At 39.5% G+C, this 21,177-nt stretch overlaps 1 protein-coding gene across 3 annotated transcripts in view; it reads right to left on the minus strand.

Annotated features, from left to right (window-relative positions):
• The window catches only part of APLF (aprataxin and PNKP like factor), a 66,877-nt gene that overhangs the window by 44,284 nt on the left and 1,416 nt on the right, over positions 1 to 21,177 (minus strand). For all 3 annotated transcript variants that reach the window (XM_040993293.1, XM_040993292.1, XM_040993291.1), the window contains exons 2-4: positions 14,795 to 14,866; positions 5,120 to 5,292; positions 60 to 207 (exon numbers count right to left, since the gene is read on the minus strand). In XM_040993293.1, coding sequence (XP_040849227.1) covers positions 60 to 207; positions 5,120 to 5,238 — 267 coding nt within the window. In that variant the 5' untranslated portion in view covers positions 5,239 to 5,292; positions 14,795 to 14,866. The remainder of the gene's footprint in view (positions 1 to 59; positions 208 to 5,119; positions 5,293 to 14,794; positions 14,867 to 21,177) is intronic.

Below are 21,177 nucleotides of genomic sequence, written 5' to 3' on the forward strand. Positions count from 1 at the left end.
TTCTCCTGGAAATCACTTGAAAAACATGTTACGAATAGAGGAGATCTTAGATTTCTCACCACACTTGCTGTAGCAGTGGTCTGAGCCCTGGACATTTCTGTGTTTCTTTCTAGCTGTGAGGCACCCGGTGTCTTATCAGGTGAATTAACCACAGGAGATTCTGGTGTTTCCTGTGGTATATCATCTTCATCAAGCATTTGGCTGTTTCTATAAGATAGAAATTTGTTTTTGAATCACTTAAATTTCACAACTGCAACATGGTTGGCCAGCATTTCTTTGAAAAGCAAATCTCGTGTCCAGCTTCCTTCAGTCCTGTTCCCTCCCTTGTATTCCTTCCCTAAACACCAGCCTGAATCAAATGACTATTACATTAACACACATTTTATATTTTTGCACATATGTATTCCCCTATAGTCTCACAGAAACAGTACAGGTTTTATACATTTCTAATGTTTGTGCTTTCTCAACATAGTATGATTTATCCAATTTTAACCTGCAGCTATCTTGAGTTCATTTTCTTGAACACATTACAGAAATATACCAAATCTAGTGAGCCATTTTCAAGATTTTTTTTAAAAGATTTACTTATGTTTATTAGCAACTTAGGTTTACAGAGATGAGGAGACAGAGAAAAATCTTCCATCTGCTGATTCACTCCTCAAGTGGTAGCAACAGCTGGAGGTGAGCCAATCCAAGGCCAAGAACCAGGAGCTTCTTCTAGGACTCCCATGTGGGTGCAGGGTCACAAGGCTTTGGGCTATCTTCTACTGCTTTCCCAGGCCACAAGCAGGGAGCTGGATGGGAAGTGGAGCAGCTGGGACACAAACCGGTGACCATATAGGATCCTGGCACATGCAAGGCAAGGACTTTAGCCACTGAGCCATTGCACTGGACCCATTTTTCAAGTGTTTTAATAACTAAAATGCATACTCTAGCAAATGCTCTCATCCATCAGGGGTCAGTTGGTAAAAGCATCAGATGTAGAAAAAACTGATTTCGATTTGGAGCCTACCTCTGTCATATTTGCTATATGACCTTGACAAACCTCAAAACCTTCTGCATCTTAAATTTCTTCATCTTTAACACAAGGATTTTTTTTTATTGGGAAGACAAATTTACAGAGGGAAAAACCTTCCTCTTGCTGGTTCACTCCCCCAGGGGCCACAACCGCCGGAGTTGAGCCAATCTCAAGCCAGGAGCCAGGAGCATCTGCCAAGTTTCCCATGCAAGCACAGGGTCCCAAGGCTTTGAGCTATCCTCTACTGCTTTCTCAGGCTACAAACAGGGAGCTGGATGAGGAGTGGAGCAGCCTGGACAGGAACTGGGATCCAAATGGGATCCTGGTGGCTGCAAGGTAAGGATTTAACCACTAGGCTATTGCACCAGGCCCTAACACAAGGATATTTTTTATATATTTTTGGAAAGGCAGATACACAGAGAGGAGAGACAGGGAGAAGATCTTCTGTCCAAAGGTTCACTCCCCAAGTGGTCACAATGGCTGGAGCTGAGCCAATCCAAAGCCAGGAGCCTCCTCTGGGTCTCCCATGCAGGTGCAGGGTCCCAAAGTCTTGGGCCGTCCTCGACTGCTTTCCCAGGCCACAGGTAGGAAGCTGGATGGGAAGTGGAGCTGCCGGGATTAGAACTGGTGCCCATATGGGATCCCGGAGCATTCAAGGTGAGGACTTCAACCGCTACTCTATCGCGCCGGGCCCTAACACAAGGACATTAACAACTCTTACAGACTGCCACGAGGACTAAAATGTCTTAAGAGGCCAGCATTGTGGCACAGTGGGCACTGCCACCTATGAATCCAGCAACCCAGATAAGCTCTAGTCTGAGTCTCAGCTGCTCTGCTTCAAATCCGATGCCTGGATAATGCTCCTGGAAAGCAGAAGAGGGTCCTGGCCACCCAGATGGGATGAAGCTCCTGGTTCATTTACATCAGCCTTTGCACAGCCAGCCGTTGTGGCTATTTGGGGAGTGAACCAGGGAATGGAAGAAAATCTCTGGCTCCTCCCTTGAGCTTTCAAGTCAATTTTTTTTTTAAGTTTCTACATAATGGCATAGGTGATTATCCTAGTGCATAAGATGCTGAACAAGATAGCTATTTGCTATGTTCGGCTCTTATGCAATAATTCAATAAATCAATCAGATTCCCTGGACAAGGCCTACCCACTAATATTATATAAGATGCTTTTTACATAATGCTGGATTTGATTTGTAAGTGTTTTGCTATGATAAATATTTATCTCCAGTGTATTATTTTTTTCTTATATAGTCTCAGCAGATTTTGTTATTGTGATTGTGGAAGCTAATAAAATGAGTTGGGAAGTATATCATTTTCTATTTTGTTAAGGAAAACATAATATTGACATTGCTTATTCCTTGACAGTTTAACAGAATTCACTAGTGCACTTTCTTGGAGAAAAATTCATAAATTATATATTAAAGCTTTAAAATATTTCAGAGGGAGAAAGGGAAAGTGCCCCATCCCTTGGTTTACCCCTACAAATGCTTACAGTGCTTCTGCGTGGAGCTAAAGCCAGGAACCGAGTGTGAGTCATCAATCACCAGAGCCCTCAGCACCTCCCAGACCTGCATTGTCAGGAAGCTGGAATCAGGAGCCACGGCAGGGATTGAATCCAGGCATTCCAACGTGGGAATGAATGCATCTCAACTGGTGTGATAACTACAGGACAAATACCCACGTCTCCAATTTTTTTTAAAGATTTATTTATTTTTATTGCCAAGTCAGATATACAGAGAGGAGGAGAGACAGAGAGGAAGATCTTCCTTCTGCTGATTCACTCCCCAACTGGCCACAATGGCCAGTACTGTGCCAGTTTGAAGCCAGGAGCCAGAAGCTTCTTCCAGATCTCCCCAGTGGGTACAGGGTCCCAAGGCTTTGGGCCATCCTCAACTGCTTTCCCAGCCCAGGGAGCTGGATGGAGAGTGGGGCTGCTGGGATTAGAACCGGCACCCAATTGGGATCTCAGCGTGTTCAAGGTAAGGACTTTAGCTGCTTGGCCACTGTGCTGGGCCCGACCTCTCAAGGTTTTAAACAGATGTAGGATTTCTCATATTTCTGATTCATCTCTAAATTTCATTATTTGAGAGGCAGATGCAGAGACAGACAGCCTTTCTACCTGCTGGTTCACTCACCAAATGTCCACAAGGCTGAGACATGGTCAGTCCAATCCTAAGAGCCTAGAACTCAAACCAGCTGTTTAACCTGAGTGTGAGGGACTCGGGTTCTTAAGCTGTCATCTCTGCCTCCCAGGGTGTGCTTTCACAGGAAGTTAGAATGGGAAGCAGTCCAGACTTGAACCTGAACTCAAATCCAGGCACTCACAAAGGCATCCTACATACCATCTTATCTGCACTGATCTATCTCTTCCTATCTTTGCTTCAGAAAATGTACCTACTCAGAGGTGGGGAACATGCGGCTGCGGGCTGTGATAAGCCCATAAAATCATCTGATCTGGCCCTGCCAAGGCAACCACAGGCAAGATTTGAAATTCAATAAATCTGTAGTGCATTAATTTTAAGGTGGTAACTTGGTATGGCTCCCAAATATTATAAATATCCAAATGGCCCTTGGCAGACAAAAGGCTTCCCATTCTTGAACTGTCAAATTCATGATAGAAAGTGTTCAGTAATACTTTTCTATCATTCCTTTAAGGTCTATAGTATTAGTAATGATAGCCTTCCCTTCTATTTTGGACATTCAGATTTTTGTTTTTATTTTATTTATTTATTTTTTTTTTTTTTTTTTGCCTAAGTACCTTAGTAAGATTTTGCCAGTTTTACTGTCTTTTTGAAGAACTCAAATTATGCCTTTCTGATGCTTTCTTTCTCTGTTTTCTATTTGTTTTTCTTTTTAAAGATTTATTATATTTTTATTGAGTCAGATATAGAGAGGAGGAAAGAGAGAAAGATCTTTCATCCAATGATTCACTCCCCAAGCAGCTGCAATGGCTGGAGCTGCACCAATGCGAAGCCAGGAGCCAGAAGCCTCTTCTGGGCCTCCCCCATGGGTGCAGGGTCTCAAGGCTTTGGGCTGTCCTCAACTGCTTTCCCAAGCCACAAGCAAGGAGTTCGATGGGAAATACGACACAGGGATTAGAACCGGTGCCCATATGGGATCCCAGTGCATTCAGGCTGAGAACTTTAGCCAATAGGCTACTGCACCAGGTGCTCTATTTTTTTTTTTTCTATTTCTTTTCAGATTAACTTACCCATGTGCTTTCTTACAAATATACTGTTTAATTTCAAAATACTTTAAGATGTTTACAGATACTGTTTTGTCCATCTGCTGTTACAGGCCCAGTTTAACATATTCTAGCAGTTAGACGCTGTCACAATGCCATGTAATCTTTCAATGCCTGTTTCAAAAAAGTAATGTATGAATTTAAACTTTATAACAAATAAGGTTTATCCTAGTTCCTTAGTTTCTCTATTCTACATTTACTGTTACTTCATACAATAAAGAAGAGTTAGATCTAGCCTAAGTCAGGGGTTAATAATTTTATAAAACTTACAAAGAAGAAAGCACACTCAACTTTAAATGAAGTATCTTCATTTCTATTAGAAGAAAATGCATGGGCCCGGCGCATTAGCTTAGCAGCAAAAGTCCTTGCCTTATGCACACAAGAATCCCATATGGGCGCCAGTTCTAAACCCGGTGGCCCCACTTCCCATTCATCCTTGTTACCCTGCACCTGCGTGGGAGAACTGGAAGAGGCTCGGTCGGCTCAGCTCTGGCCATTGTTGCCACCTGAGGAGTGAATCAGCACATGGAAGTTCTTCCTCTCTGTCTGTAATTCTCTCTGTATATCTGACTTTCCAATAAAAATAAATCTTTTTAAAAAGAAGGAAAATACATTCAGGATACAACATAAAAGATACTAACTATGAAGCGGCAATCACTACTGAGACACAGTAAATTTCTAAAGTCAACTGCCCTCTAGAAACCCATATTTGCACAAACACACAAATTGCAGAGCTACCATATGTCCAATACAATTTAGTTCTAGCAATGATTTCTACTGAAACATTTGTGATAAGTGAGCAATTAGATTACCCGTATCATTACTCTCATTTCATCAGGCAATCTTACCTCAAAGTACATTCCAATTCTGTTTCAGACTTTGTAGAAAAAACACGGAAAACATACTTGTCAACCAAAAGAGAAAAAGTATCCCCAGGATTCAACCAGTGCCACAGATTGTTCTTCATAGGTAAGAGCTCACTTCTTTTAGAAGACTGATAAAAACAGGGGTTTGTGTGTATCTAAAAAGAAGAAAGAAACAGTGATGGTATAATTGCAAATTACGACAAGAATACAACTAAATGAGGACTAGTTCAGAACTTTGGTATCAAAACAATCTATAGCTATATACACTAAAAATTTTAATAAATCTGGCACCCATATGTACCACAATCATTATTTAAATACAAAATAAGAAAATTCCTCCTTATAATTCCCCATGAGTCAAGAACAAAGTTATCAACCAACTGGTTAAAAGATTTCCTCTGTCTTGCTTAAGAATGAGGACAACATTAGAAAGAGGAACATGAAAGATAATTTTCAATGTGGAAAACAAAGACCCCCAACATTTATATCCAAAATGCACACATCTTCCAAAAAAAGACTAGCTAGCTTCCATCACTCATTTTATCCTAATAATTTCTTAACACAATTAAAAAATTAGAAAGCAAAGAGAACTATTTGACCTAGAAGATAGAACATGCAAATCCTTTGTCAAAGCTCTGGGTTCAATATATGTGTCAGGATTCTAACTCCAGCTTCTTGTTAACAGAGTTTCTGGGAGGTAGGGTAATGGTTCATATGCTTCACTGCCACTCAGGTGAGGGACGTGGATTAAGTTCTTGCTTCCTGGAATTTTCTTATTTGAATGAAACTTCTATCACATACATCATCATCCATATTAAAGTCAAAAAACCTTAAAATATCCACTATTCTGAATTGTTTGCTACTGACCAATTGACCATCTTCCTGTTATCAGAGATAATACAGTTCCTAACAGGTGGAGGCAGACCTGTTACACTGCACTTTAAAACTTTCATTTCACAAACAAGTTTGGGGCATGCCAGGGCATAATAAGCTGATCCTCCACCTGCAGTATCAGCATCCCATATGGACACTGGTTCACGTCCTGACTGCTTCACTTCTGATCCAGCTCTCTGCTTATGGCCTGGGAAAGCAGAGAAGGATTGCACAAGTCCTTGGGTCCCTATTGCATCTATTTGGGAGACCTATAAGAAACTCTTGGCTCTTGGCTTAGGATTGGCTCAGCTCTAGCCATTGCAGCCATTTGGGAAGTGAAGCCGTGGATGGAAGATCTCTCTGTGTGTCTCTCCTTCTCTCTGTGATTCTGCCATTCAAATAAAAATAAACAGATCTTCAAAAGAGAGAGAGAGCAAATTCAGAAGCAAGTACTGTGACATGGTGTTTAAAACTACTGCCTGTAGTGCCTACCTGTTTGAGTCTCAACTGCCTGATTTCCTACCCAGCTTCCTGCTAAGAATGTGGAAGTTCCAAATCCTTGGGCCCCTGTACTGAGACAGGAGATCAAGAAGAAGCTCCTGGCTCCTGACCTCTCTTACTGGCATTTGGAGGAGTGTATCAATGAATGGAAGATCTCTCTCATCTGTCTCTCCTTCTCTCTTGGCAATTCTGCCTTTCAAATAAATAATCTTTTTTAAAAGGTTCAAGTTGGGTATTTTTGAGGGTCAAGCATTCTTTTGTCATTATGGCTTTTCAAAATAAGTAACTGCTAATGTATAACAAAACTATACTAAAGCACACCTCTGATTTTTCAAGTATAGAGTAACTTCCTTTTCTGCCCTTCTTCTATTGCCTCAGTTTAAATGAAACTTTCTAAAGACATCAGCACTCTCCAGTATAGCAGAGTAATTATCAAGCTGGGATTAGACATACACCATTCTAAGAAGAAAAAAAAAATTATCCTTAATTCCATAATGAATAACTAATTTAACTTCTTGAGGACAAGGGTGTAGGTCTTAATCTGCTATTCCAGACACTATCCTTTGCATTTAATTCTAAAAGCAGACAGAGGAGACAAAATATTGTCAATCCCAAAATCAAAGTGAATAGAAGACAGAAGTTACTTAATGGAGAGACTTGGTGTTGGTATATGCCTTTTAACCTATCAATGAGAGTGTAAATGCAAATGTTAAGTAGATTATTCTACAACTTAAGATCCACTATAATGGATACTTCATGAAATTGAACTAAAACACAATTTTCTGTAGCTTTCTCTTGGACTTATCACTAAATATGACAGATTGATGTATACTCCCCAAGAGGGGAGTTTTTCCATTTTCTTTTTATATGGAAAGCATTCAAATGAGTTGAGAATAGGCTGTTATAATGTTTACAGATATTTTACAAGTACACTTATAATTTCATGGGACAGAAAAACAACCCCAACTCAGGAATTTTGTGAAAAAAAAAAAAGCACAATTGCCTAAAGACTTATTTTGAGGCTCACTACCAAAATGGTTTATATATAGTTCATCCAAATCCAAATGAATGACATTTTATTATAATGAAATGAATTACTGACAGTCATGAATCCACCTTGAGGACCGAAGTTACAACTGGTGATACAGTAATGTACAGAAAATATTATCATTTTGTCTTTATAAAGTATTTTCTCCCTGCTGATCTCAAACTGTAGATTAAATTTAAATGACACATTTTTTAAAAAGTTAGGAACATCATCTCCTTATGAACCAACATTATCTCTTTACATAATATTTCCAAGAACCACTAGAAAGCTAGAATATATACTTTTAAGATTTTATTAGAAAATCAGATGCACAGACAGGAGAGACAGATAGGAAGATCTTCCATCAATTGACTCACTGTCCAAGTAATCACAATGGCTGTAGCTGTGCCTATCCAAAGCCAGGAACCTGGAGCCCCCTTGGAGTCTCCCGTGCAGGTGCAGGGTCCCAAGGCTTTTGGGTCATCCTCGACTGCTTTTCCAGGCCACAAGCAGGGAGCTAGGTGGGAAGCAGGCCTGCCGGGATTAGAACTGGTGCCCATATGGGACCTGGCATCTGCAAGGTGAGAATTTTAGCCACTAGGCTACCACACCGGGTCCTAGAATATTTTTTAAAGTATAAAAAGAGAAAAATTCATCCAAGATACAAATAGCCATTGCCCTATACTCAGCTATCATTGTCAAAATGAAATCTATTTTTTTTACTTGGTGGTAGGGTTAGATTTACAAGTTAAAGAAAGGCAAAACAAAACTTAAATATGTAAATATAAACATGTAAATATACATCAAGGTATAGAGCACAAAAAAGGGATCATGAATATAAAACACTTGCTACATTAATTCACATAATTTTAGAATTTTTTAACTAAAATTCTCGCAACATTTTATTACAGCTATATGTATGTAAGTTGCTTAAGTAAATGAAAGATTTATGACTAATTAGGGAACAAAAAAAATTTTTTTAATATTTATTTACTTATTTGAAAGGCAGAGTTTATAAAGAAAGGAGAAGGGACAGAGAGAGAAATCTTCCATCCAATGATTCACTTTCCAAATGACCCACAACGGCCAGAGCTGGGCTCTCTGGGTCTCTCACAGGGTTGCAGGGGACCAAGACTTGGGTGATTTTCCACTGCTTTCCTAGCAGGGAGCCAAATCAGAACTCAAAACAGTGCCCACCTAGGCTGTTAGCATCTCAGGCAATGGCATTATCCACTACACCACAATGCTGGTCCCACAGAAAAAAATTACACTTAACATACATTAAAATAAAATGAACTTGAGGTCAGCATTGTGACATAACACATCAGCCATTACCTGCAACACCAGCATTCCATACTGCTGCCACTTTGTGTCATGGATGTCCTCTTTTCAATCTAGCTCCTTGCTAATATACATGGGAAACCAGCAGAAGATAGTCCTCACATCCCATATGGGAGACTCAGAAGAAGCTCCTGGCTTTGGCCTGGCCATAGTTTCCTAGTTGTCATGGTGATCTGGGAAGTGAACCAGTGTACGTTGTGTGTGTGTGTGTGTGTGTGTGTGTGTGTGTGTGTGTGTGTGTGTGTAACTTCGTGTTCTAATCAATAAATTTTTAAAAATACTTATTTCTTTTTAATTGAGAGCCACTAATGTGTAAATCTCCATCCTAGTCTCCCTCATGATTAAAGGGCTGCAAGTATTTGGGCCACTATCTTCCACTTTCCAAGGCCCATTAACAGGAACTTCAGTATGGGATGCTGGTTTTATAAAAAGCAGTTTATACCTGCTGCACATTGCAAGCCCCCATGAAGGTCCTTGTATACATCTCGTGATGCAGGATGAAGTCTAGCCTGAAGAAAACACATATCTTCATCCTTCTAATTTTCTTTTTCCTTTCCTTTCCTTTTTTTTAGATGTATTTTATTTATCTGAAAGCAGAGTGATGGAGAGGGAAAGACAGAGCTCTTCTATCTACTTTTCATTCCTCATAATGCTGCAATTTGCTAGTGACCAGGCCAGGCCAGAGTCAGGAACCTAGAACTTTAATTGGTCTCCCACATGGAGTAGCAGGAGCCAAAGAACTTGAGCCATTATCTATTGCTCTTCCAGGTGCATTAGAAAGGAGCTTTGCAGCTGACATTTCAACCAGCTCTCCAATTGCCAGCACTGCAGGTGGAAGTTTAACCTGTGGCGTCATACTGCCACCCTCACACATATTAACCTTTAAAAAATAACTTCAAAATGCTTTCCAAAGTTGCTGTGCCATCTAAGCTTCCACCCACAATTTATAACTATCTCACCCATTGTACAGCCTCAATGTAACTTGAAATTGCTTAGCTTTTACATTTCTGACAATCTGTTGGATGTGTAATGTTATCTCACTGGAGTTTCATGTGCATTTCTCTGCTTAATAAGGTTGAGCATCTTTTCATGGTTACCAATCAATCAGGTTTCTACCTCTGAAATGCAACTCAAGTCTTTAGTCCATTTTTCTAACATTATTTCTCTTTTTATTAATTGAATGCACATTTATGTTGTGCATATCATTAATTTTACAACTACATTTTTAACTTAAACTTTTTAATTTTTTAATTTTCAAAATTTCCTGGGCTGAGTAGGATGGCTCAGAGGCTAGATCCTCACCTTTCACGTGCCGGGATCACATACGGTGCCGGTTTATGTCCCGCCTGCTCCACTTCCCATCCAGTTCCCTGCTTATGGCTTGGGAGAGCAATAAAGGATGGCCCAAAGCCTTGGGGCCTTGCACCCATGTGGGAGACTTTGCAGGGGTTTCTGTCTCCTGGCTTTGGATCAGCTCAGTTCTGGCCGTTGCTGCCATTGGGGAGTGAACCAGCACACAGATCTTTCTCTGTGTCTCATCCCTGCAAATTTGCCTTTTCAATAAAAATGGATGAATCTGGGCCTGGCATGGTAGCCTAGCAGCTAAAATCCTTGCCTTACAGGTGCCAGGATCCCAATTCAGCACCAGTTTGTGTCCCAGCGGCCCCACTTCCCATCCAGCTGCCTGCTTGTGGCCTGGAAAAGCAGTCAAGGATGGCCCAAAGTCTTGGGACCCTGCACCCACGTGAGAGACCCTGAAGAGGCTCCTGCCTCCCAGCTTTGGATCAGCTCAGCTCTGACCATTGTGGCCACTTAGAGAGTGAATCAGCAGATAGAAGATCTTCCTCTCTGTCTCTCCTCCTCTCTGTATATCTGACTTAACAATAAAAATAAATAAATCTTAAATTAAAAAAAATGAAGTTTTAAAAATCTTTTTTATTAGTATATTTTGTAAGCAAACATTCTTACTGTAATTCGATTTTTATAGTTTTTCTTCTATAGCTTCTGCTTTTGATATCTTGTTTAAAATTCCATCCCTATTCTCAAGTCATAAAATACAGGGTTTCTTCCTATATTATCTTTTAGAAGTTTTGTAGTTTGTACTTTCACAACTACTTGACTGAACTTGACTGTTGGGTATGAACAGGCTAATGATGTATTTTGTTTTTGTTTTTGCTATCTTTTCCCAAATTGTCCCAGTACTATTTCTTAATAAAAAGTTATTGTCTAGTGACAAGCAATTCTAGCTCTGATTCAAATTTCTAGGCATAAATCTGAATCTAAGATTGCTTTCAGTTCTAAAATTTTACTCAACTGAAGACACTGAAAATTCTTGCTAAAATAAATGATCAGTTAAACTTTAAGAAAACATTTTTAACAAAGAAAATACCTAGTGGAAAAGAATCCTAACATGGAAAACATAATACACAATAACAAAAAAAAAATAGTGCACAGGATTCAAAGAACCTAGGTTCTAAATCCATTCTACAACTTACTGAGTCTGGAAGATTAGATTTTCTTCAGATGGCCTTAATAGTCTATGTGGTTGTGGCATAGTGAGTGAAGCTACCACTTGTGACACCACCATCCCATATAAGAGTACTCGTTGTTCCCTTTCCAGTCTACCTCCCTGCTAATTCTCCTGGAAAAGCAGCAAAAAATGGTCTAAGTGCTTAGGTCCCTGCACCCACATGGGAGACAGGGAGTTCCTGGCTCCCGGATTCTGCCCCTCTCAGCCCCAGGCACTGCAGCTAGTTAGGGAATAAACAAGTGGATAGGAGATTTCTCTCTCTGTTTTTCCCTTTTTTTTTTTTTTTTGGAAAGAATAAGACTTTTTTAAGTACTAAGAAAAGCATAAAAACACCTTAAAAAATACTTTATATCTACAATGTTACATGAAAATTTGTTCTAGTTTCTGAAGTATATCTTCTGCAGTTTGGTGCTAAATATTTGTAAATGTCATCAACAGTTGTTTCATAATCTGAGCATAATCTAATTAAACACCCAGTAAAGGTAAATGAAGAATGTTTTCAAAGAGGAGCTTCACAGGGGCTTATGCTATGGCCTGCCCCTAGACCCTCTGCTTCTGATCCAGCTTTCTGCTAAAAGTGCCTGGGAAAGCAGCTTTAGCTCCCCCCCAAGTACCTGAGTGTCCAACACCCTATAGGAGACCAGGATAGAGTTCCTGGCTCCTGGCTTTGTCTTGGCCCAGTCTGGCCCCAGTCACGGCAAAATTTAAGGAGTGAACCAGAGGATAGAAGATTCTCTCTTTTTCTTTTTCCTTCCTCTCCTCTTTTCCTCCCTCCCCACTTCTATTCTTCTTTCCTCACTCTGCTTTTCAAATAAATAGAATCTTTAAAAAGAAAAATAGGAGCCACCTTCTTTAACTGAACATTGCTAAAATCCCACATAGACATTAAATCCATTAGATACTAGATAAAGTTACTTAGGTATACTTACCTTATATTGTAAGTACTCATTTGATTGGCTACAAAAATGTAAAATATATCTAAACACTTTTTATCAAAATATAGACACAACTCCAAGTAAGCACCTTTATTAAGCCAGTTTGGAAAACATACTAGTTGTCAAAATAGAAATGTCCTCAACTAACACTGAGGAAAAAATAAATAAATCAGGTTAAAACATTTGGGCATTAGTAAACAAAATGATTTCTTAACAATTTATTATTTTATACACACACACATATACATATATACAGAGAAAGAGAAAGAGAGAGAAAGAGACAGAGAGAGAGAGAGAGAGAGAGAGAGAGAGAGAGGAGGAGGAAAGAGAGGAAGATCTTCCATCCCACGATTCACTCCCCAAGTGACCACAATGGCCGATGCTGTGCCGATCCAAAGCCAGGAGCCAGAAGCCTCTTCCAGGTCTCCCAAGTGGGTATAGAGTCCCAAGGCTTTGGGCCGTCCTCAACTGCTTTCCCAGGCCACAAGCAGGGAACTGGATGGGAAGCAGGGCTGCCCGAATTAGAACCAGCACCCACATGGGATCCCAGCGCATTCAAAGCAAGGACCCATTTTTTATATCTAAAAATTTGATGCCTCATAAATTTTGTTATAACTAAATAGTATAAGCAAATCAGATTTTTATTCAATTGTACACAATTCAGTTGATTAACTTGCTCACAAATAAATGTAGTGAGTTCTTAATGATACTTATTTCATTATTTATAACTACTGTTACCAAAAAATTTTATATATCAATTGGAACAAAAATAAAGCTACAAAAACAACAGGAGTTACAGATGCTAATCAACAATTTGTCTCTAAGAAAGGATTAAAAGTACTTTTAGTTTATTGATGTGTTTTCTGCTACATCTGCATTCAGCTATCAGTAGGATTTGAATATTAATAATACAATTCCAGAAGAGTCTATTAACCAACCTGCAGGAGCTAATATTGTATGCTTTCGTATTAACAAAAGTCAACTAGAAATACAATTATCTAAAACGATTCAAATGATCTACATATCAAAATAGTAAATATTCATTGCAAGCGCTTCCTCTCATGAGCATGAACAATAGGGGAGTGTTATGGATAACTGTCTCTGAAAACTCATGCAGCGACTTAAACTCTAATACCTTCCTGTTTAAAGGTGGAAACTAGATCTTATGATGGCATCTGAGGGTCGGGCCTGTGGGAAGACTTCAAGTCTTTGGAGGAGCATGCCCTGGAAGGGTGATTCACCCAAAAGGTTTCGAGTACTTGAATTCAAGTTCGGTTTTCTTTCCCTTTTGTGGCTCACCTTGTGAACATTATCACCACGCTCACCATGACCAGCCTCCTCCAGCAGCCAGTGCATGGCCTCATGATCCTGGAACCTCAAACCGTAAGCTGAAACAAACCTATCCTTTTTCAAAGAAGTTCTTCTTAGTTATTTTAGATAGAGTAACAACAATGGACAAGAACAGGGGAGTGAGTCTTTCACTTAAGGAACCAAATGCATGTTTGCTATTGAGGAAAAAGTAAAGGCAAACCAATAATATGTTCTATCAGAAAGGGAGGGCAGGAATTTAAAGATCCATATGTTCTTCCCCTTAACATGTTCCAGTTACAACAACAAACTTTTTTTTTCATTTTGGAACATCAGGATTCATTAAAAAGTGACAGAAACTAGCTACTGGAAAAGTAACATACATTCATAAAAATCCATATGGCTCTCCCCACTAGAGATGCTACATAAAACTTTCACCACAGTGTTTGCTCATGAATTCAATAAATATTTAGTGAAGCATCTACTCTGTGGCAGGTTAAGTCCTGCTGATGCAAAAACTGGTCAGAGTTCCTATAGTTGAGAAACTTATAATCCAAAAAGTCCTATCTAAGATGGCTAAGAGAGTTAGGAAAGATCCAGAGATTAACAACTGGTGGTGAAAAAAATAGTGCCCAGGGAGTGCTGACTGCAGGTATTAACACTCTTTTAAGACAAAGCAGACTGAAACTGAGACATAATTCTTTTAAAAAGTTAATTCAGGGAATTAGTGTTTATTCTAGCAGTTAGGATTCCTGCACTTCAAGTTACTACAGTGGACGGAGGGCAGGGTAGGGGGTGACAGTCAGGTAACTGGGATCATGTCACCCACGTGGAAGACTTGAATTGAGTTCCTACCTCTTGGCTCCAACACTAATCCTGCCCTAATCAATGCAAGTATTTGGGGAGCAAACCAGCAGATGGAAATTCATTCTCTCTCTTTCCAAATTTAAAGCAATAAAAATACAATTGTAAAAATTGTTTTTTCAATGTTAAGATAGTTGACTTCAGCTTCATTCAAAAATAAGAAGCCATATTCTGATAGTAATTCTCTATTTTTAAGCTATATGAGAAAATAAATGCCTCATCAGTAACTGAAAAGGAAAACAACAGAAAGCTAAAATAAATCATTAACACATACTTACCGGCTTGATTCGAAGCTGACCACCTACCACTTCAACAATGGCATGTCTTCTGGAGACTCTCTTATCTGTTATCTACAGAGAAAAAAATAAAATTTCAAACACAGCCACCACTTTAAAAACAAAGTAACTAAGCAAACAAATGCCTTAGCAACAATTCTGAAACCATTGAGCTACACATGACACAAATCATTCAATAAAAACTAAATAGTGAAATGACTGTCCTTGTTTAGGATAATTAAATAAGTCAGGGAGTAAGACACCTGCCCACTGTCATGAAAGAAGAAATGACAAGGACAACTGAGATGGATGGAAGTTTAGGACCTAACAGATCCCAAATCTTACAGAATGGTTTTCATTCAGGACATACTTATAGTGGGGACTCTTACCAGTGAAATTCACAAAGTGGGAGCCAGAGGTGTACCTAAAAAATATGTACCTTTTAAGAAAGACTTCAAATATAGGAAATATATAGTATGCTACAAAACCAGAGGTTCTAAAATCAGAAAGTCTAGGGCAACCATAAGCCAACAAACCAGAAGACCTAGAAGAAATGGATAGAATTCTCAATACATACAATTTACCAAAACTGAATCATGAGGTAATTAAAAACCCAAACAGAGAGGGGGGAACCTAAATAAACCTATAACAAGGACTGAGACTGAATCAGTAATTAAATTGTTCCCAATAAAGAAAAGTCCTAGAGTTTTCTTTACTACTTTTTACTACTGAATTCTAACAAATTTTTCAAGAAAAAACTTATTCCAACCCTCCACAAAACTACTCAAAATAATAAAATAAGAGGCAATCCTTCCAGACATTTTCTATGAAGCCAACATCAGCTTAATGCCAAAACCAGATGGAGACACAACAGAGAAAGAGAACTATAGACCATATCCCTGATGAACATAGATGCCAAATTCTCAATAAAATACTAGCCAACAGAATCCAACAGATATCTCCCCTGGACAAGGTAGAGTTTATCCCTGGTATACAGGGATTGTTTAAAATTCACAGTTCAATAAATCTGATATGTCACATCAACAAAATGAAGGATAAAAAATATATGATCGTCTCAATAGAAGCAGAGAAGGCATTCAATAAAATCCAACACCACTTCATGCTAAAAAGTGCCTAAACAAGGCAGGCATGGAAGGAACATTCTACAACTCAATCAATATAATATATGAAAAACCCAATGCCAGTATCATACTGAATGGGGAAAAACTGGAAGTGTTCCCATTAAGATCTGGAACTAGCCAAGGATATCCACTTTCACCATTGCTATTCAACGTAACATTGGAAGTCCTTACTTGGGATTTTAGGCAAGAAAAAGAAATTAAGGGAATTGAGACTGGGAATGAAGCATTAAAATATCCCTGTTTGCAGATGACATGATTCTCTACACTGGAGTACCAAAGGACTCAAGAAAGAGGCAATTGGAACTCAGAGAGAGTTTAGCAAAGTAGCAGGATACAAGATCAATGCACATAGGACTCAGCAGGATGGCCTAGTGGCTAAATCCTTGCCTTGAATATGCTGGGTGAATATGATGCTGTTAATAAACTTTGGCTATTCACCATCAGTCAGTAGTCCTTGTGTGTGATGATTGGCTCTGGCCATAAAGTCCCTCACTGCTGGACAGTGAACAGGGCTGTACATACCTGTACACACATGTATACACACACACAGTTCTCTGAAAAGTTCATAGATGGGACCTGCAATATGGCATAGTAGGCTAGGCCTCCGTTTGTTGTGCTAGTATCCCATATGGTCACTGGTTCTAAACCTGGCTGTTCCACTTCTAATTCTACTTTCTATTTATGGGCTGGGAAAGTTACAGAAAATGATTCAAGTCCTTGGGCCCCTGCACCCAAATGGGAGACCTGGAAGAAATTCCAGGCTCCTGACTTTGGATTGACTCAGCTCCAGACACAGCAGCCATTTGGGAAGTGAACCAGCAGTTGGAAGATTTCTCTCTCTCATTCTCCTTCCACTCTGCATTTCAAATAAAAATAAAATAAATAAAAAGAAAAGTTCACAGAAAATGCACAAGACCTTTTAGTTACATCTTTACATGAATTTCTGAAGTACTGCCATGTATTTTATGAAAGTAATTCATTGCATACCTATCAGAATAGTCACAATCCAAAGCAGTGACAGCACTAAATGCTGGCAAGAATTTGGAACAACAGGAACTCTGATTCACTGTGGCTGGGAATGCCACCTAGCACGGTTAGTTAGGAATAGCTTGGCAGTTCCTTATTAAACCTTCCATATGATCCACATGATCTAGCAGTTGTGCCCCTCACTATTTACTCAAAGGACTTAAAAAAATCACAGCTACATACACACACAGACCTGCACATGGATATTTATAGCAGCAGCATCCATGATTTCAAAATTTGTAACAATCAACATGTCCTTGAGTAGGAGACTGAACAAAATATGGGACATCCAGACAAGGAAATATTATTCAGGTAAAAATAAATGAGGTATCGCAGTAAGTGTTTGGTGTAGTGGTTCAGATATTACTAGGAATGCCTGCATCCCATGCTAGAGGACCTGGGGCCAAGCCTGGCTCTGTAATTACCCCTTTCTGATAAAGTACACTCTTGGCAGGCAGCAGATGATAGTTCAATAGCTCCTGGGTCTCTATTATCCACATGGGAAACATGGATTGAATTCTTGCCTCCTGACTTTGGCCTGGTCCAGACTTGGCTGTTATAGGCATTAGACAACTAAACCAGTAGATAGGAGATCTCTGTCGGTCTTACAAATAAGCTTGGGACCAATGTGATGGGTCAACTGGTTAATCCTCCACCTATAAGTGCCAGCATCCCAAATGGGTTCCAGATGTTCTGGCTGCTCCACTTTCCATTCAGCTTCATGCTTGTGGCCTGGGAAAGCAGTAGAGGATTCCCCAAGAACTTGGTGCCCTGCACCCACATAGGAGACCTAGAAGAAGTTCCTGGCTCTTGCTTTAGACTGGTTAGACCCGGGCCATCGTAGACACTTGAGGAGTGAACCAGTGCATGGAAATCTTTCTCTTTGTATCTTCTCTCTGTAAATCTGCCTTTCCAATCAAAACAAATCTTAAAACAAATAAAGAAGCTATGGAACCATGTAAAGACATGGTAGACTCTCACATGTAAATATCTAAGTGAAACCTGAAAAGGCTATGTATTGTATTATTACAAATATAGAACATCTCGGAAAAGGAAAAACTGGAGAATTCTCTGTACTTGCCACTTGGTTTTGTTGTAAACCTACAAATGCTCAATAGAAGCAAGCTTATTTTAAAAATATTTTTAAAAGCAATATTTGTAAACTTAAATTATATAATGTGATTATCCCACAGGTCTAGCCAGCACTTACCCAGCTGACCAAGATGCCATACAATTTCAAACCTCATAGTTATAAATTATCACTCATGTAACCTAATCTTCCCTCCCTACTTTCCACTTATCAAATCTTAGTGTCTAACACTTCGAAGTCCAGCTCAGTGATACCAAGTTCATGAAGCCTACCCTGATCCCTCACTCTAATTGTGAGCTCCTTCTGATAATCTTCTGTATCACAAAATGTCATTCTGCTGGGCTTATGGCATTATAACCAAACTGTTAAGTAAATATAAACTTATAAAAATCAAGATCTAAAAATTCAGGCATACATATGACCCTGCTACCAGATGAGAATGGGGTAAACAGCAGGAAATAATCCAGAGCCCCTTTTCGTGGTCTCGCTACCCCTGAGGTACAGTTGTTGTTATTTATGACTGTCCTGGGTTTCCTTCCTTTCTCCCACTTCACTTGAAGTGCTACCTAATCCAGTCCTCATTTCAGGTTATAACCTATTCATTTACATGCTTATATATAGTCTCTCACGCCTACCGTAATTTGAGAGCAAGGACTTCTCATTCATCTATTTCCCTACACTCTCTCAACCAACTATACCATGTATGAATCAAGTATGTCCTTTTTATTTAGCTGAAAGGCAGACACAGGACAAGAGAGATCTTCCATCTGCTCAATTCCTCCCCCGATACTGATAAAGGCAGGAGTTGAGCCAGGACAAAACCATGAAACAGAAACTCTAGGCACTCTGATATGGGATGCAGGCACACCACTTTCTGAACTTAGGAACTTATTCATCCAAATAGGAACAGTGTTAACAATTCATTATGAAAATTGCTTCTTGAATGTTGAAGTTGATATCACTGTTTCTTTACTGTTTCAATTTGAAGGCCCTATAAATGACAGGCTTCTCTGCTATTTTCCTGCCACTATGAAGACAAAGACATTTGCATTATCAAACTGGATTTCTTTAAAAGATTTATTTATTTACTTACTTACTTACTTATTTATTTGTCAGCATTACGGACAGAAAAGGAGAGAGAGAGAGAGATCTTCCTCTGCTGGTTCATTCCCTAAATGGCTCCAATATCCAGGGAGCATTTTCTGGGTCTCCCACATGGGTGGCAGAAACCTAAACACTTGGGCCATGTTCCACTACTTTCCCACACCATTAGCAGGGACCTGAATCAGAAGTTGAAAAGGTGAGACATTAACTAGTACCTGTATGGAATTTCAGCATTGCAGGCAGCAGCTTTACTTGCTGTGCCACAACACCAACCCCAGTCAAACCACTTTAACCATTTTAACTATCAAGGTTTTTACACAATGAAATTGTAAAACTTTATGTTGTGTGGCAATCAAGCTTGTTCCAGGAAAACTTGGACAATGAAGTTATAGAGTACGTCAATCATCTTACCGGAAAAGGCATTTAACCTACTGTTTAAAATGCCTCTATGCCTGTGTTCATTTCAGCTCAACTTCCTGTTTCCAGCTTCTTGCCAACGCAAACCCTGGGATCCAGCTGGGGATGGCACAAGTAATTGGTACCCTATGACCCATGAGGGCCAGCTGTGGCTGTTGTAGGCATTTGGGGACTAATTAGAAAAAAAGAGAGAGAATGTGTTTGTGTCTTTCTGTAGTTATGCCTCTCAAATAAAACATTTTATCCTTATTAATATTAATCATTTCAAACATACAGAAATTTGCAACTAACTTCCTCTCAGGTTTACCCCACTTAGTAGCAAGTCTTCATGCTATCACATTATAAAGCTGTTGTTTAAAGTGCAGCCCTCACCACGCATTTTAACATGGGCAGAAGAGAATCAAACACACCTGTCAGCTCCAAACACTTTAAATACAAAAAAAAACCTACAAGGTGATTTGTTCTTCACATTTTTCTTTTATATCATTCATAACTACCTCTAACATCAGCCAAACTTCGCAATAGAATCTGATTATTGAATGCTGATTTCAAAAGGAAAAACAACTTACATTTTTACTTTTAAAATCAGAAAACATCCAGGCGCATGTCACATTAGCAAGCCTTTAACACAAAGAACAAGCTACAAATAATGCAAGGATCAGCACATGTTGCCAGCACAGGCCTAAAATCCATTACCCTTTAACCAGGCCCACAGGACTTGAAGGGATCATTAATTCCCCAACATCAGGCTGCTGGATGATGCCTATATTCTATGAAGCTTTCTAACTTACAAATTTTAAAAGAAAAAACCTGCCAGAAAGTTCCTTCATATTTTTTTTTTTTACCAGCTAATAAACTATGGAGAAAAGTAACAGGATGATACACGTTTAAATAAGCACTGGCCCAAAACCAAAGAGCAAAACAGCATGTGGACTTCAACTTTCACACCTGCTCCCCCAGGTCAAGACCAACTTCTAAAAGGCACCCTTAAACTATTACTCCTTTTCCTGCTCCCAAAAGGGTCCTAGGTAAGCCCCAATGGACCCACCGGGCACTGCCAGGTAATGAGGAACAGGAATAGTTATTCCCTGGAATCAGCTGAAACAGATGCTTGGACCAGACCAAGGGAAGGCACCTGGAGAGAAGGGGCCCACGTGCATCTCTGCTGAATGTTAGAAATGCTGAATGTGTACGCATATACTTAGGAAGACACCTACAGCCTTCCAGGACACAACATGCAAATTTTCTAACTCCCATCCCTCCAAGCATATCTGGCTTGGGACTGCTGGGAGGTCCAAAAACTGATAGAAGACCTTTAATGATCTGAGGAGCACTTTTCCCATGTGAACAACAAGAGCAGAGAATTTTGAAGGAAGCTGGTGTGTATGATCTCTTTAATAACTGAAACCCTATACACACTATTTAATGGTTAGCTATTGACATGACTGGAAAACAAAGCTTATCCAAAAAGGTCCCCTAAGCTCTGCCAAAGAGACCAGAGCCTAGAAATCAGCCGAGAAAAGATCAGGGTTGTTTGGCTTGTTTCATCTGGAAAGAGCAAGATGCTACTGTAAAATACTTCACGCTTTGCAGCCCAAGCCGCAATA

Source organism: Ochotona curzoniae, unplaced genomic scaffold (assembly GCF_017591425.1).
Source record: "Ochotona curzoniae isolate NIBS_2020 unplaced genomic scaffold, NIBS_Ocur_1.0 contig_883, whole genome shotgun sequence".
In the NCBI taxonomy this organism is placed as follows: Eukaryota; Metazoa; Chordata; class Mammalia; order Lagomorpha; family Ochotonidae; genus Ochotona; species Ochotona curzoniae.